Source organism: Lepeophtheirus salmonis, chromosome 7 (genome assembly GCF_016086655.4).
Source record: "Lepeophtheirus salmonis chromosome 7, UVic_Lsal_1.4, whole genome shotgun sequence".
NCBI classification, from domain to species: domain Eukaryota; kingdom Metazoa; phylum Arthropoda; class Copepoda; order Siphonostomatoida; family Caligidae; genus Lepeophtheirus; species Lepeophtheirus salmonis.
Window position 1 is genome coordinate 4,636,294 of NC_052137.2, and position 18,607 is coordinate 4,654,900.

The 18,607-nt window shown below is 31.0% G+C and overlaps 3 protein-coding genes across 4 annotated transcripts; 1 reads left to right on the forward strand and 2 right to left on the reverse strand.

Moving 5' to 3' along the window:
• Positions 1–1,098: 1,098 nt before the first annotated feature.
• LOC121121731 (uncharacterized HTH-type transcriptional regulator YisV) lies at positions 1,099–4,299 on the reverse strand. Its single transcript, XM_040716701.2, has 6 exons — positions 3,925–4,299; positions 3,278–3,862; positions 2,992–3,213; positions 2,868–2,915; positions 1,479–1,586; positions 1,099–1,419 (listed from the first exon to the last, which is right to left on the reverse strand). Exons 1-6 carry the CDS (start codon positions 4,094–4,096, stop codon positions 1,292–1,294), a joined length of 1,263 nt encoding a protein of 420 aa, XP_040572635.1. The 5' UTR covers positions 4,097–4,299; the 3' UTR covers positions 1,099–1,291.
• Positions 4,300–5,332: 1,033 nt separating this feature from the next.
• Positions 5,333–8,278, reverse strand: LOC121121506 (uncharacterized). 2 transcript variants are annotated; one of them, XM_040716453.2, is made up of 6 exons: positions 8,019–8,278; positions 7,822–7,904; positions 7,316–7,636; positions 6,237–7,259; positions 5,854–6,176; positions 5,333–5,789 (listed from the first exon to the last, which is right to left on the reverse strand). In XM_040716453.2, exons 2-6 carry the CDS (start codon positions 7,830–7,832, stop codon positions 5,479–5,481), a joined length of 1,989 nt encoding a protein of 662 aa, XP_040572387.1. In that variant the 5' UTR covers positions 7,833–7,904; positions 8,019–8,278; the 3' UTR covers positions 5,333–5,478. The 2 variants fall into 2 exon arrangements, with proteins under 2 accessions (XP_040572387.1, XP_040572389.1); XM_040716455.2 differs by having other exon boundaries at positions 7,960–8,075.
• A 1,130-nt stretch (positions 8,279–9,408) lies between these two features.
• Positions 9,409–10,278, forward strand: LOC121121507 (ankyrin repeat domain-containing protein 40). Its single transcript, XM_040716456.2, has 2 exons — positions 9,409–9,837; positions 9,900–10,278. The coding sequence occupies exons 1-2, from the start codon at positions 9,489–9,491 to the stop codon at positions 10,205–10,207; spliced, it is 657 nt and encodes a 218-aa protein (XP_040572390.1). The 5' UTR covers positions 9,409–9,488; the 3' UTR covers positions 10,208–10,278.
• The last annotated feature ends 8,329 nt before the right edge of the window (positions 10,279–18,607 follow it).

Genomic DNA, 18,607 nt, shown 5'->3' on the forward strand with positions numbered 1-18,607 from the left:
ATTGGATTTTTTGAAAAAATATGTTTAAGCAGATGGTTTAGGGACCTATTTATTTTAAAAAAATTGGATCGTTATCCAATTATTGAAGAACATGATTATTGATAGGTGTGTTAAACGATTTAAAAAATAGATTTGAAGGCAATAACAAACGTTACTTGATGTAGTCTTTTCTTCTGAGTTAAGTGATGCCAATACTGGGTGGTCCATTGAAATATGAACACTTAATAATGCAATAATTAATGAAAGTTGAGTCATTGAAATTAATAAATATTTTGACATATTTAAGCAAAAACAATTAGTTACAAAACAAAACAAACATGAGCTCTTTAGATTACGTACAAGTCGAGAAAATGACACGTGATCGACGAATTTCAATTCGCGCACTCCTTGATGCTGGGCGTCTCAAGGATCGCCGTCAGCAAGCCCGAAACGATGAAGAAGAAGAAGGGCTCTGTCAAAAAGGCCAAACTGGATCCGTAAGGGTTAAAGAAAACACTCCAGGTCAATCCTCTCAAGTCCATAAGGGTCCATACCCATTGTCCATAGAGCTATCAAAAAAGTGGTGAAAGAGCCTTGTGAGGGTGGAAAGACTCTTTTGACAACAGCAATGAAATAAACCCCTCTCCTCCGTTGGAAGACTGATGCCAACCCCAAAGAATACGATTTTTGTATGCATATCGAGGAGAAGGCTTATTGTTAATTAATAAATTATATCTTGTTAAAGTTTAAAATTCAAAGTGTTCAGATTTTAATGGGCCACTCGGTATTTCCTTTATTTATTCGACAACAACAATTAATATTTTATAAATAAGACGAATACTTTGTATTGCAATAACTATAAATATCCTAGGAGTTGGGATGGGATCCCATGGTTCCGGTGTCACTCATTCAGGGGTGTCCGCAGAATTATGCATATATTTTTTTATTGGGGGGGGGGGGGGTTACACTCTATAGCCCCCCACCCCTGTCCCTCCATATCGATATACCATATAAACCTTAATAAATAATGACTAATATGCAGTGCAATATTTTATTCCTCGTATTTGAACCTGCAATATTTATTTTTTACTTTTATTCGTAACGTATTTATCTCCATACTGTTGTTAAAATATATCTTTTATTTCTAATCAACGTAAAATCAACATTTCACATCACGTTATAAAATCAATAAAAATAGTTAAACTTGGTTAGGTGTAAAGATGAAGTCAATTTATTTTTCTTTAAGCCACAACCTATTCGTATCGTTAAACGGCAAAAAATTACAATCTATAGGTTACTTATGATTTATGAATCATTCAAAAGTATTGCTATTGAGTTCATCACAAAGTATTTTAAGGGCATTCTCAAGAATAGGTGCTTCATTGTAGGATATTGAAATTCTAAAAGCATTCGACTGATCTCCCTTAAATTTGCATTTATCTAAAGGAATATTTAATGGATATTAAAATTAAAAGAATTATATATTTTAATTAAATCACCTTGGCTTATAAAGTGGAGAGGACTGCAGGTATTTCCCGGAAGGATTGCAATGTTTTTCTTGTTTATAAGATGTTCTTCAAATTTAGTTGAATCAAAATTTTCATATCCTAAAATAAAAATAACTTTGTATATATATTTACAGGACAAAGCTTGAGACGACAAGGAACTATATTTTGAAAAAAATATATTCATTGGAAATAAACTAAGCAAGGGCGTCCACAGGGGGAGTTTTGGAGAGGTTGTATCCCCCTTCCCCCGCCAATCAATAATTTTTGCTTTTACCAGAATTTATATTCGTCAAGATGATAAAATTTTACCAAGATTCCCCCAAAAAATATAATTCTGCGGACGCCCCTGCTACAGGATTTCACATAATGCAGTGTTAAAAGGGCGTCTGTAGGATTATATTTCGGGGGAAGTGGGGCTGTTTTTGGAAATTTTTGGGGGAAAACCAAAAACTAAAAATTTGGGAAAAAAAAATCCACAGCTTTTCAGCAAAAAAAATTGAAAAATTAAATACCAATTTTTAAAATTTTACAGTATTGCAATGCCCGGATTAAAAATCAAGTAAATACCCGATTAAGATTCAATTTTAAAATTATTCTACAATTCTAATATACATTATTTTAAATGATTTATGATGAATATAATGTTTTTATTGTCCTAACCATACATAGTCAAAGCAAATTTTTCTTCCCCCGAAAAACCAGGATAAGGGGAGACCCCGTGTATGTTGAATGGTTTGTTTATATAGCCAACGTTTTCCATATCAAAAATATACTCTTTTAAAAAAAAAACTATATGTGATAAATAGTAAAAGTTGTACCAGGCTCAGGTTCAGCGATTCAAACTATCCTGTCCCACGCCCTTTCATTTGCCCCGAGTTATCAATTTCTTTTAGGGATTTATTGCTTAGCTATGATTGGCTTGCTCTACCTACGCACAAATTTCCAAATTTAATTGGAATCGAATACATCCCTCAAAACATTTTGTATATGCTTATGATATATTACAAATTAACATATAAAAATTTAAGTTAAATTGGAAATGGGAATGTTTGATTTTTTTAGGGCAAAATATGGTCAATATTCTACTCATTTTGATGGCTTCTACAATAAAACACAAGAAAAGGATTAAACAGTTATCGATTAAATGGTTTTTAAAGTGGATTGATATCTTTAAAATACAACAATTTAAAAATAGGTTAAGTGGCGTCGAGGTTGGAGCTTTAGAAGCCCCTAAATCCTGAACCGAAGGACAAAAAAGGCTGAAATTTGAGAATTTTGAGTATTTAACTAATATTAAAATAAGAAGAAATAAAAAGATAGAGCTTTTTTTGAGTGATTGATTTGGCTTATCAAATTGAAAATAGTGATTGTCATAGTTACCTTCAACCCAAATATAGCATCCCCCAATCGGACGATGGAAGGTAAAGTCTGTAACAAAAAAATGTTATTTTTAATATTTAAAAAAAATTAATTAAATTAAACTACATCACATGTAGTCACTAACCTTTTGGAAGTCCTACTTTTAGACAGTTAACAGCTAAATCCATTCGATTTGCATAAGAAGATTTTAAAAGTTCCAAATGTTCTTTTAAAAGATCTAATTTCAAAATAGAAGCAACAACCCCAGATACATAATTATTAATAGATCCGCTGCTACTCAAGATATATGAATTTTCAAATATATATTTTAATTTCGGAGGCATCTCCATCCATCCGACACGAACTCCTGAGGATATTAAATCAGGTTATAATGAAGAAACCCCGACTGAAAAGGAAATCAATCATCTAACCTGGACATAATATTTTTGAAAAGGATCCATTAGATATCACGTGCCCTCCCTTATAATTTTCATCATGAGGACTATCATATGCGAAAAGTCTTTTTGGAGGTGGTGCTTTATTGTAAGTAAGCAAATTGTAGACATCATCACAAAGAACAATAAAACTAAATTCCCTAGCTAAGTTGACAATCTTGTTACATTTTTCTGAGTTAAAAACAACGGAAGTGGGATTGTGATGAACAGAGATTGTGTAATACATGGCCCAGAAGTGCGAGCCATCGTCTAATTTCTTATACTTCGAATATTCTTCTTTAACAATTTTAGCAAAACTATCAACATCTACGCCATTCTTGTCCATGGGAACACACATTAGTGTGTGTCCCAATTCCCGAACTAAAATACCATGAGCTAAAAAATAAGTTGGGTTGTCAACAAAGATCATTCCTCTGGACTTGGGTAGGAGCAAGTTAACTGCAAGAGTGAGTCCAGACGTTGCACCACCTGTGCACAACAAGTTTTCCATCTGGACTTCAGAATCATATTCTTTTTCCAGAAATTTTTTCAATTCAATAAGATAATCCGGAAACCCGGAGACTGGAACAATTAAAAAAGTATTGTTACTATTGAATTTATATTTTAGGAAGATATAATATTACCCGGTCCATATTGAAATAGTTTTCCTTCTCTAGAGTGATTTAGCCTATGAATTGTTGCTTTATTAAATATCGGGATGCACCTTTTAAGAGCACTTGCATCCATGGAGCCAATTTTTAGTGAAGTTATATCCCCATCATTCGGAGAATCAAACAAAGTAGTTGATAATTCCATATTTTAAACTTATAGTTATTGACTGTTAAATGTATTAGAAATAAATGGTATGCCAATAGTTATTGAATTAAGAAAAAACGCATTGATTTTTATAAAAACAGATAAATAATAATTAACATAAATAAGTAGCAAGTAACAGTTTTATTTTTTATCATTGAGAAACTTGTTAGTTGTTTATACTTTATAGACTATAGTGCACTCCCAGGGCCATAAGTGCAAAGGCATCTCATACATTTTAGCTCGGCCAAGGGTATGTCACATGTTTGAGAAATAAACGAGGGCGAGTATATATTTAGAAATGTAATATTGACATTTATTAAGTGTTTTGATTTATGATTACAGAGGTGTATAAAATATATCCTAGAAAGCGGAAGTGGATTTTTCTAGTTAGCAATCTGAACAAGCTTTTATATTTTACATAGCTGGTATCATTATTATTTTAATTCGAGACAGAAAAACCAAGTTTAAAGTAATTACTAGTGCATGTGCTCATGGACCTTCATGAGTCATGAAGGATGAAGAGTAAGTATAGTGGTTTGCTTAGGAGTTATAAGTGTAAGTCTTTGTTTGACTCGGAGTAGAATTGAGGATCGACATCGGATAATTACAGCCTATATGTCCTTGATATATACGGAGTGGGATTTGTGTATATTTTCTTGCTCTCACAGTTTATCTAACTAAACGTCATGACAGATTTCCTTCAAAACATTCTTGAAATTGTCATGATTACAAAGTTCATTTTCGGTTTCTTTTATTTTTACATACCGGCAGTACATATTTTATTATTACTTATTAGATGGGATTTTTGAAGAGCGCGAGGAGAAGGGGGAGTGAGACTTGTGGTACTTGTGGTTTTCTCAACAAAAATCATATTTCTGAGTATTATTGTTTGAATATATATAAATTATATCTTGTAAGTTAACAATATTTTTTTTTTTTTAATTTTGATCTTATTCAACTCTTTAGTTACTGCATATGATTTATATTAATGAATAGTGTACATGACATTGATGAAATAGAATTGAAAGCAGACACGTGGAAGATAAGTACAATATTTACTTATCTTTATTAACAAAGCTCAGTGAGTCATAAAGCCAATGGTCCTTATTAAGTATTAATAAAGCAAGGTTTATCTGTTCGTCGATGCATAATAACTCTGAGCAATGCCGAGCACTACTAGTCACTGATAAGTTAACATTTTATGAATGACAAAGATAAAGAAAAAAGGCTACAAAGTTTAAACCACAAAAATATATTATGGTTCATAATATATACATTTACAGTCAGATCCATTATTGAAGGATGACTGGACAGATGATTATTATATAACAAACTAATAAGTACAATAAATAATATAGAAATTGGGTGTAAATAAATAAATATTAACAGCTGCAGATTTTCACATTGGTCCCAACTCGAAAGGTTCGTATATTATCCCCCCGAACAAGAAGATCTGACCAGATATGACAACAAGAATAGAATATAATTTTTAAAATAATAGCAATTAGGGAGAAACCTCCAATTATTAGACTCATTATATCATAAATCTCGAAAAATGATTCCTTCAGTGTTTCCCGTGCTAATAAAATCATAGCCAAATTTTCTAAGATAAAAATGACATCAAAAATGCATTGACGAAGAAAAGTAGAGATGTTTGACATTGTAGTCTCCATTTCATCTTTCTTATTGAAAACTAAAAAGTTAAGTTTAAATGAGAAAATGAATTCATGATCTACGTTCAAATGAATGAGACTTACCTTCAATATAATTATGGACGTATATATTAGCAAACCCATTAAAGATACAATCATATACAACAATTAAAACTTTTTGGACAACATTGTTGTATTTGTAGTCTTCTCCAGTCTGAATTTGTGACAAAGAATCCGAAAATATGAAATGTAGAATGGAAAAAAGAACAATGTGGAGAAAAACTCCGATAAAAGCCATTCCAAAATTTCCAGGTCCAAGGTAATATGCAAACATTTGGAAAGAGAGGATTCTCGCTATCACAAAACAAAGAGTATATAAGAAATAAAGGATTGAAGGAAATACTCCCATAGTACTGTCCTTCTTATTTCTAAAATTAAAAAAAAATGGATTGAAATAAAACTTTATATATGAGTCTCAAGACACTTACCTATAGTGAACTGTAAATGACCAAGACAAAGTAAAAACAGAAACAAGTACACATAGCACTTGTTTTTGAGTCAATGTTAAAATGGAATAGACTACAACTCCAATGGATGTATTATTTTGAATATTTGATGAGATTTCATTCTTCAAAGAACTTCCCCAATGAATGATTGTGATAAAAATCAAATAGAATTGTATTAGAGGTTGAAGGGAGGCCTCAGTACAAACCTCAATTAATTGAGTTCTCGATCCAATTACTCGAGCTTCTTTCAACAAAGGTCCATAGGTGGATATACGTTTGTCTCCATGGTTTGTTGAGTATTTATAAAGATACCAAAAATGTCGGAAAAAGACAACAACGGGCCACATGAGCCATAAAATTATATTGATAATGAACTTGATAAATTTGTGTACAATGGATACGCTTAACTTTTTGGAATCAAACCAACGACTATAAAGACCAAAATACAAATGTTCAAATACGAATAAACATGGAGGGAAAATAATCACTGCAAGTGTGATCCAAAACATTGCTTTATTCGAAAGATTATTAGGGTAGCACTCAAGTTGAATTAATTTTGAATTATTTCTAATAAAGAGATGATCCTTGCAACTATCTTGTCCAGGAAAAAGAATCGCACTATTCTTTTTGATGTCGTTGGACCATCCATTATAATACTCCATCACAAGCATAACATCGGTTGCAACGTCCAAAGTGTAAAATATCATTTTTAAGATGAAAATGGATCCTAGTGATTGTAGAAAAGTTGTCTTTGTCCGACGTTTGTCCTCCCGCTGTAGTGTATCAAAGAGTTCAACAGATGTGTGAGCTTCATAGGTGGAACCTAAATGCTTCCTTAAGCACATTTTTATAGCAATAGGATCATTATCATGATATCTCTTTTCGAGATCCATTATAATACTCCATGACACGAATAGTGATCCTGGGTGATGAGCCACAAGGTACATAATATTGTGACCTCTATTATTTGTATGATGAAGGAATTTCTCAAGTAACGAAACATCTCTATAACAGAAAGATCACACTTAAAACGATGACATTTTTCATTTTATAATTCTTACTCTGCGAGTATTGGAGTCAGTAGGGCTAATAGCGACTCTTTGTTATTATTCATAGCAGCAACCATGGCTGGATAGTTACCATCATGATTTGTTTCCATACAAGCCTGTACAAAATAACCTTCCTCATTTAAGCTGACAGAGAGTCGATTAATTTCTTGGCTGTAATTCGCTCTAGCATAATGATGAAGATAATTATCCCCTTCTTGAAGGAGGAGTTCTATCTTTTTGGTGATTTCTGGATCATCTTGAGAGTTTAATAATTGAATTAAACTACTGTCCCTCTTTCCTTGGTGAGAGGAATTTGATAGCATTTCACCTAAACTAAGAATATAAATAACATTAATAAGCTTTTTAGCCCTTCATAATTTTTGAATACAGTATTAGGAAATATCTTTGCATTGAGTAATGTGGTACGCATCTTTCTTCCTTAAATTTTATTACACGAATAACGAAATGTACTCCAAATCTAAACACAAAAACTGTTATTTTCTTTAAATCATACTTACTTTGTTTCCATTGCAATTATAGCTTCATCGTATAGTAAGATATAGGACTTATTTGAGGTAGAAACGCTGATTCAGGTTAAAAACTAGGATATAAAAAAAGAAAAGCATATAAAATTAAACATACATTATTTCTTATACTACTAATATAGTCTATGGTATTTTTTATTTAACATAGATGCTAGTAAATTATAACTTGCATGCACTGATGATGGGGAAATCCTAAAGCAGCACGCCCATCGGTACATATTTTGTCTTACATACAATATTACTTATTAATATTATAGATTTTCCTTAGAATTTATCTTATGTAATTTTTAAAAAAACTACATTTTTTACAAAGATTTATTAGCAGAGTCGATCATGTGAAACTTGTATCATTTCATAAATAATAATCCTAGGTATGATAATTGATAAGTTATCTGACAAAAAAATTATCTCGTCAGATAATTTTTTCAAGGGTATATTTTAATATAATCCGGCAGAGTTTTTATGTAGCTAGCAAGAAGTGTTTGATTACCAATGACGCCATCCGTCACGTGACACATTTTTTTATGTTGCTTCACTTCCTAATATAAACAATATACAAGAAAAACTAGCGAACTGCAAACCTGAAACATAATTGAATCAGTTGTTGACTGCAGGCTGAAAATCATCTTTACTTCATTAACTTATTAATATTTGAGACGTTATAAAAAGGTTAATTAATTAAAGTATTCTTCGGCATTACATGTTTTGTTCCAAGATGAGTTTAATAAGTAATATTTCTGGTACCATTTCTGACTTCATCACTACCAAAACCCCGTGAGAGTGATAAAAAAAGAGAATTATTGAGTATGTGACGCTTACGTAGATTAAACTATTTTACCAATACTTGAAAATCCTTCCTATGAGTCTTGAAATTCAAAAGAGGATGAAATTGCCTTATTGAATTTCATCATATACATTATTCTAATCTTCCGGAACGCTTTATAATATTACTAATAATATAGATCTAATCATGATTTAGTATTCATTATTCTAATACACATATCTAAAAACATAAATCTTAGTTTCTTTAGTCTTCATCGACGTTATATGCTCGTATTTATATTAATTGTTGCTACAATATTAAATTGATTTCATTAAGAGGTTAGAAAATCATTTATCCAGAAAGTAGCTATAAAGTATCGATCCCATTTAATCAGCATCAATATTTAAAGCCTTATTTAACCCAATTTTGTTACATTGTTTTATTTAAATTGTATCTATTTTAACCCTAGATTTTTATACGATAAATTGTTGAACAATATAAACTTAATTTTAAAAAATGAATACCACGTTAATAATATGAATTTAATAAAATAAAATTTATTTGCAGCTTAAATTAATTTCTCACTAATTTTCAAAAGTATTTTTAAGAACTAATTTAATAAATAATATGATACAGATTAAACTCATCTTTTATCACCTATAAAATACCTCAATATCGATTAATTATTAAATACAATTGTTCTTATGATCCCCATAATACATGATTATGGAATAGTTGAATTAAATTTTAGCCTGCGAGAACAATTAACTCTATTCTGTCTCCAGTCCTTCTTTCCTTGTTTACGGCATTATAAACATTAATTGAGACCACCATATGTCCTAAATATCCATATTTCTGTAAATATCTTAGATTAAACATGGAATTGTTGGAGGCTTCATGCTATGGAGATATTGACACAATTAAGACACTTTTACATTCAGGAGTCGATCCCAATTACACTCAGAAAATGAATGGTTGGTCTGCTCTCCATTGGGCTGCTAAGAGAAATTATTTGGAGGTTGTGGAGCTCCTCCTATCAAATGGAGCAAATGCTGCACTTAAAACGAGGGATTCAAAGATGCCTTCAGACCTAGCTACCGATAATAAAGTTTTAGCAGTTCTAAATGCGCCACCTAAAAATTCTGCTGATACACCTATGGATTCATTCATCCCCAATTACATTAAGTATCCTCCTCTTTCTCATAAAGTGGATTTGTCAAATAGAAGTACACACTACTCAAAGTTTATAATATATCCATTGAAAAATTAACTGTATATTTTATTCTAGAGGACCTTACAAACGTTCAAGAGTCTACTCCCATTCAATTTCCCGAATTGAAAGAGACAAAAAGGAACATGACAATCCTTAAAGTAAAGCTAAAAAAGGATGAGTACTTCATTGAAGTTGATATTTTTCCATCAGAGATCCATATATTTGATGATTTTGTAAGCATACTCGTCAATGAACTTAATATCCAGAGTATCAACGATGTTTCCCTCATCCTAAAACTACCTGATACTAAACTTAGAAGAATAGAAGAAGTGAAAAGACTTGCAAATTATCAAGAGCTCATCGTTATTAGAACAAAGTCCTAAACTCTTAAAACATTTCATTTATTTCATGTGTACGGTTCTATTACTACTTCAATAAAGTCATAATTACTTTCCATCAATATATTAATAGTAAGAGATGTGAAAATTCTCGAAATCCTCTTAAGCATACATTTTTGTTTCACTAGAGATGTTAGAAATCCCATGTTGAGGCTTAATAATAGCATAATTCAATTTGGTTTTTGAATGTTCCTTACAGACCTTTTAGAAGCATACATATACTCCTCTACTTTTTTACTATTTTGGATCACACGGATTCCCAAATTATAATTAAAATGAAATATTTGAAGGCTTTGTATTTAATCTAACAATTAAATTAAGTCTTGGGTAAACTTCGTAGATCCCTAATACATGCTTAGTATAATATGTGGGTATATATTAGTGCGGTCTGGGAATGGGGGCAAGTACAAGTACTTAATTGAAACTTTTATTACAGGAACAAGTATTAGGCTTTTTTTAGATTTTTAAGTAACTTATAAGTACCTGCAATGTATTTAAATACAAATGCAAGTACTATGGCAAATATATTTACTAATTGATTTGTTTCAATCCCATTTTATGATTTAATCTACTTTTATGGCAAGTACATTACTGGAAATTAGCTTAGAAATTCCATGCAACAAGATAATTTATCCTCCGAAATGGATAGCACAAATTACAATTGATGAAAAAAATTCCCGATAATTTTGCCTCAAGGATAGTTCGCCTTAATATATAAATAATGAAGTTTATGCATCATTACTCTATATTTTGGGGTAAAATCAAAATATGCAATGTTTATTACTATAAAGTACATTAAATGTTGTTTTTTTCTATTGGAATAATGATGGAATTATACTCTTGCCTCATATTATGCTTGTTGTTCAATCCATGAGTCTTTTCTAGTTATAATCCATGATATTTAATGATAATTACTAACGGAGTTGTGATTAGCGATTCTTCTCTTCGAATCGTTACTGTGTTTATTTCTTTTCTTTTTCCTTACTATAGAAATTTCAGTACCTATTTTGTGCCTGGTTCGACTTTATTACATAGTGGAAATTTGTTGGTGTGCATATAGAAATTTTTAGGGTTGACTCCATTATTTTTTCCAGCAGAAAACAATGAGTTTTATACTATTACATATTTTGATAAAAAAATTCCAAATGAACCTCAATTTAACCAAAAATTATATAAACAAACGTATAAATCTCATTTATTTCTATTTTAAAACGAAATATCCTTGAAGGAAAATGTTTTTAAGGCAAAATTACCTAGCGCCAATGAAAATATTTACTGCTTAAAAAGAAAATTGAACGAAATAAGTGAAGTCTTTTTCCAAATTTTCTGCGAAAGTAATTATGTATAAGTACTAAATTATTTGACTCAAGGACAAGTACCAATGTACGTGTCCCATCCCTGGTGCTGTCACGATACCAAAACTAGAGTCGGTATTTCGATAATTTACAAATATAATGCTTCTAGAATATTTTTAAATTTAGTCAGAACAGATTTGTCATTGTAGTAAGAATATTTTAAGATGAATGATTCCTACAGACCAGAGCGTATTTCCCTCCCACACATGTTTATTTTATCCATAAACCTTAAGTATTATATTTTTAATTGACGTTATTATGATAGTGATTAAATACAAGAAACATTGTTATAGTGCTCAAAACTCAAAAATTTCTTGTGAATAGCTGTGGATTTTTGAAATTTTGTTAGAAAACATTTTGGGGCCCCCCCCCTCCCAAAAAAAAGTATATATATATTCCTACGGATCCCCCTGCCGATTTCTAAGTTAATTTGGTAGAATATTAATTAGCTTAAAAACTTGAAAGCTCTTTTTTCCTTCTACTTTTTTGTTTGAGGAATCTAAACTTTAAAAAATTAAAGGACAATTCAATAATATCTAAACAACTTGTTGTTGAAGAATTCATTGGATAATTATATTTACCAAATGATGGCGTCAACCTAAAATACATATAAAACATCGGTATCTTTATTCTATCACACAACCTCTCTTTCGAAAAGACAGAATGAATGGCTCACAATCAGTTGGTAGTTGGCCAATTCTTCCAAACTTTGGAATTATCATTTAAAACGCGACTTACTTTGTTATCCACTCTCAACTTGGACTGTCAAAACGAAATATTCAAAAAAACCATTTGGTATATACCCTTCTGTATGTTTTTTGTTGCCAACTGTTAATCATTATTAAGAGAATAGTTATTTATTGTTACATTCAATTGAAAATTTTACCGAAATAAGTATCAGTGACAGACTATGAAGTAACACGAATTATAAATAAAGACCCTTGATTGATAAACATTAGTCCTTTTGTAATACCTTTCTTGGGGTCTTCTTGTCATAAAGAGTTGTCTAACTCAAATACAGTTTTACGAAAGAAAAAATGAGCACCGCTCATTTTTAATTGAGCGGAAGTGCAAATGTGCTCATGATTGATAGAGCAGACTTATGCTCTGGGGATAATGAAAGATATATTGGTAGAATCAAGGTTAATAAAAATACCAGGTTATACCATAACGCGTGTAAGACAGATGTTTGACTTCCACAACGCTTTTTAATATTGAAGTCAAAGTGTATGAGTGGTTGTGTGCTTTGTCAAAATCTGTCTGTCTTGCCCAGCAGTCAGTACAACACACCAAATTGAAAATTCTAGCAATAGTGACGTCATGGTTGGGTGTTTTATCAAAATATATCTGTCTTGCCCAGTAATCGGAACGATACATCAAATTGAAGCCCGATTACATGATGGTCTAACCTTGTATTTCTATTAACCTTGGGCAAGACAAGTGACGCTCCGCAAGCTGAATTTTGCTGCTTGAGTATATTCTAGTTTCTAAAAAAACACTTTGTAAATTACAAACTTTACTCGTTACTCGCATTAAAACTTTATGCTCGCTAACCGATTCTTTAGTTAAAAAATCATATTTTTGAAGAATTATTCAAAACTTTAATAATTATTTCTCACTTGCTAATAAGATTCCAATAACCATTAATCTGAATTATAAATATAACAAAGTTGAACAGAGCTTTTGTTTTCTTCGCGGGTTGCTTGTGTGTAAGATGGATCACGAAACAAGTTACTGACAACTTTGGTAAAATTTGTAGAAAGGTTATACCGGGTGAAACCCTGAAACTTACACACTTGGAAAGAAAATAACCATTCTTTAACTATACATTTAACAAAAATCTGTATTAATTTTTTTCTAATACATAGCCAATGTCCAATTGATTTATTATATTCGATTCTGATTGGCCTCACAGATGGAGACAAGCCTCTTGCAAAAATAGTTACAAGTATCGCGAATGAAGTTTGGGTCCATGGCAGCTCACTCCTCATCGACGGAGGCCTTCATGCGTCAACGTTGAGGTGACAGGTACTACAGCCCTTCCTCTTGATATGAGGCCAGAAAGAAAAGTCGAGGTGATTGACATCCAAACTGTATGGTGGCAACATTCTCTTCTCCCAGAAACTGATGTTGTTACTCAGCTAAGAAGGTCTGAGTAATTTTTGGAGTGTGAGCAGGGACCCCTCTTGCTGAAAGACGACGTTGCCGTCAGGGGAAACTTGCCTGGCCCATGGGAACAGGTGTGCATTGGAAATATCGATCTACATAGCTGCAGTGTGCCTGAACCCCTCCAAAAAACCAGATCAGGGGCGTTTGCATTTAAGATTGTGTTTTTCCAGAACCTCCCTTCCTCTCTATGGTCTCAAAATCAATATGATACAAGGGTGTAAGTTTCAAATTTACACCCAATATATGTTGACAGTAAGTATCCATTAAATTTAGGGAGGTCAAGCTCACACAAAAACGCATAATCGACTAAAACTTTGGAACAAATTCAGATACATAACTAAAATTAATTTCGTTTCTAGGTATAAGAAAGGCACTTTTGATAGGGCATAAGGTCAAAGGTCAAAAAATGTTCATCATGACTAGTAACCATAGATGAAATTAATTACTATAATGCAAGATTTTTTGTAGTTGCTAATATTTTTGAATTTTTTGAGAATATTTATAGATTTTTGAATTTTCTCTCGAAAAAAATTATTTTTTAAACTTTTTTATAAAATTTAATTTTTTGTGAATAGTGGTAGATTTTTGAAATATTTTAAACTTTTTTCAAAAAAGTCTATATTTTAAATTTTTTTCGAAAAAATGTAGTTTGTTGCTTATATCAGTTTGTAAACAAATCTACAGAGAGTGGCACCATCTTATAGCACTCCCTGAATGATAATAATATTTAATAAAAAATATATGCGTTTGTCACTAACATTCATTTAGGACACTGTGAAAATTCTTCACAGTATGCCCCAAATTTTAAAAACAACAAGCTACAGACGACTATCACACCACCTTGCGGATAATATATAGTTTATGGTCTACTCTTCCCCTATTGGAGAGTCATTTAGGGGAAATCTGAATGAAAATAACGATGTGGGGAGGAGGCACTTAATTGATTGAACAGCATGGAAGTCCATTAATTATACTCATAGTTAATTTAGAAAAGTGGCTTCATACTAATTTTTTTTTTTTTTAAATCAATATTTTGTTAGGCTTCCTTCTTAATAGTTATAACATATACGAGGTGTTCAAAAAGTAAGGTGACTTTGTATTTTTAGGAAAAGTTTTAATTTATTCATCAATATTGATGTTGTCCCCTTAAAAATAATACCCCTCAGATACAATACACTTGTGCCGTCGCTTTTTCGGTTCCTCGAAGTACTTCTCATAAGCACTTTTCGGTAAAGCCTTGAACTCTTCCAGCGATGCAGTCTTTATCTCCTCAATCGTTGCTAATCTCTGTCTTTTAATAGGTCTCCTCAGTTTTGGTAAGAAGAAAAAGTCATATGGGGTGAAATTTGGGGAATATGGTGGCTGAGGCATGATTGGGGTGTTGTTTTTAGCCACAAAATCTCTTATAAGCAAAGGGGCATTATCGTGATGCTAAAGCCATGAATTATTGTTCCACAATCCCGTCCGTTCTCTCCGTATTGCTTCTCGCAAGTCGTGCATAACTTAAAGATAATACTCTTTATTGACAATACGACCATATGGTAAGAACTCCTAATACACTACTCAACGGTAATCAGACCGTAAAAAAAAACCAGTGAACTTTGACATTTGATATAATCTTACCGGCAATCTTGGAAGAGTTTGTCCCACTTGTAAAATTATTTTTAACTCAGAACGGGTTTACCGTATACCACTGTCCACATTTCAAGTGTTTTGGAGCACTTAATTTCATTTTTTAAACAAAATTTGAAGCAAATTCTTTGATCCATGTTTTTCAATAGGAAAAAATATATCTAGCGGTTATGCTTCTCACAAACAAACTCTTTGTTATATTATATAGGCTATATACTTTTATAATTACATAGAGGTATAATAATTTCGTGGGAAGTTGATATTTTATTATTTTTTATAGCTCGTACTAAAAGGGCTCAATTGCCTTTTAGTTCTAGACTCCCCATGGCGATAGCTGCTTCTACTCCTTTGTCTTCCCTTGGTTCATTCCTCTACTTTAGTAACAGCGGGGATCGATCTATTAATCTGATTCAATGATAGATTAATTACCATGTAAGGATTAAGCATATTAGTTAGGGTTTCGACCAAAGGGTTGATTACTTTAGTAGCAATGTTTGAACGAGATATAATTTTTTTAAGCTCTATCTAATTGAAGAGATTTAGGTATTATACTAAAAATTATAATATTTGGGTGAGTTGAATGATCTTTCAGCCACTTAATTTGTCATGCTTTGTTATTTTAGGTTGTCAGGCCTCGAATTCATATAATATAGCTGAAACAGTAAATATAGGGTCCTGGGGAGTGTACCAACATAAAGAAATAAAAAAATCAATCCTACCAAATGTACATTGCCCGCAAAATTTAAAAAGTCACCTTATTTTTTGAACGCACTTCGTATAGATTCAAAAATTTTCTAAAAGTATAATGAAGGATTTTGCAGTTCTTGGGATGAGGATAGAGCAAAAATTGAATGAACCACGGATGGACGATATATTTTTGATGTAATTTTCGGCTATTTTAATACAAATGAGTAAAGTATTCTTTAACACATTGTATAGTTAAAATACCCCGAGTTATATTACTCATATATATATAATAATCATTTAATTTTTTATAACCAACATCTAATTGAAGCTATTATTTTATGTTGATCAATTAAAATCCCTATGCATTTACGAGTAAGTTAATAGAGGGCTTTTGAACTTTATAATGTGCTACACGGAATACGTATTATCCATTAGTAATTATTGTCATATATAAAAAGTAAATAATTAATAAATTGACCATACTTATAATGAAGTTTCAATGATCACTACTGCATTATTCTCATCTCAAGTACTCAAAATTCATCCCTTAAAATTAGTGTTGGATCCGACCTAGGACTGATTTCCTAATCAGTCTTTTTTTTTATCGGTCCGTTTTTTAAAAACATTCACTGGTCCCAAGGATCGATTAGTTGGTCCTTCAGTCCAAGCTATTTTTGTATCGTCTTAATCCCTAGCTAGGATTGAAGAAACGAAAAAAATTAAAACGAAGAAAATATTGAATATGTGACTTGTACCAGCAAGGAAATGGACTGGAGGAGCTGTAGCCTCTTCCCCCCCCCTCAAATTCAGGAATTAAATTTTTCTCCAAAAAATTTAATATATTAAATTTTTGAAGAAAAAATTAATAATTGAAATTGAGACTTAAATTTTTTTTATTTTTGTAAATAGCTGTAGATTTTCTCTAAAAAATTTAAATTTTTTAAGTATAGCTTTCGAAAAAATTAATTTTTTACTGAACAGCTGTGGATTTTTGAACTTCTTTTCGAAGAAATTTACTTTCTTTAGAAAAGATATGGATTTTAAAAACTCTTTTCCAAAAAAGTTATTTTTTTTGTGAATAGCTGTGGATTTTGAAATTTTTTTCTACAAAATTTAATTTTCTGTGTATAGTTATGGGTTTTTGAAATTTTTCTCCGAAAAATTTAATATTTGATTTATTTGTGTGTAACTGTAGCTTTTTGATTTTTTTTTTTTTTTTTTAAATTAAATAACTTTTTTTCCAAGAAATTTACTTTTTTGAGAATAGCCGTGGATATTTGAATTTTTTTTGAAAAAATTTAATTTTTTGTCAATACTTGATTTTTTCCCAAAAAATTAATTTTTCGTGAATAGCTGTAGATTTTTGAAATGTTTTTCCAAAACATTTAATATTTGAAATTATTTTGGAATTTTTTTTTTTTTTTTTGTTAATAGCTATGAATTTTTGAATTTTTTTTCGAAAAAGTTTAATTTTTCAAATATTTTCCAAGACATTTTCATTTTTTGTTTTATTTTTTCGAAAAAAATCCAAAAACCAAGCCTCCCTCCCTCCCTCCCAAGTTTTATGATGTGAACGCTAATCAAAATGTAATTTTCATCAAAATAGTCAAAAATTGCACAATTAATACAAGGATCATACATGGAATATTAAATTATTTCATTAGCATCAGGGCAAGAACTACTCTTAATTCATCATTTAAAATGTTTCATATCATGTTTTTGGTAGCAACTTGTATAAGTCAATTGTACAAGTTACAAAGTATCAGTTTTTATCTTTCCAATTTCAACTTTTATCTTGTATTTACGAGTAATTTAATAGTGAGCATTTGAAATTTATAATGTACTAATCGTATAGTAATAAATTACTTCCAAAGTCAAAAAATACATCCATACTAATACTAAATTCGTCATTTCATCTTTGGGTTGGTATTTGTACAATTTCTTGTATAGTCCCAACTACAATAAATCCTAAATTTATTATTAGTATCTATTTCTTTTGGTAGCAAATTGTATAATTTACTTAAACAAGTTACTATTTGTACAAAATTACAACTTGTACACAACATATTTCTATAGTTGAGGACATAATACAAAAATGGGACCACTTGCCAATGCGATCATATCCTCATAATTCCTTTCAATTTATCCTTAATGAATATATCCTCTCCTTATTCATAAAGCAATGTTTATCTTTACGAAAAACAGTCACAGGGGTCACTGTATATAGTGCTCCCTGATGTATATCATAAACATAAATGAATCTAAGAAATAACAATGTAGTCGTATTAAAGAAATATTGGAGGTGTTTTGCATGTATTCAAGGAGAACTGTTTTTTTGAGGGTATCTAATGTATATTATAATTATAGTTGAGTAGTTTGTAAGGAAAAAAAATAAATTTAATAATTAGAAAAGGAAAAATGCTTGTTGCGTGTGCTCTTCCTTCTTGTTTGTTCATTATTTAATGGGTCGTCGTGGTGTTAACATCTCCCTCTCAAGTATGCATTATTGCCTATCTTTGGTGTAAATTGATTTAAAAATGCA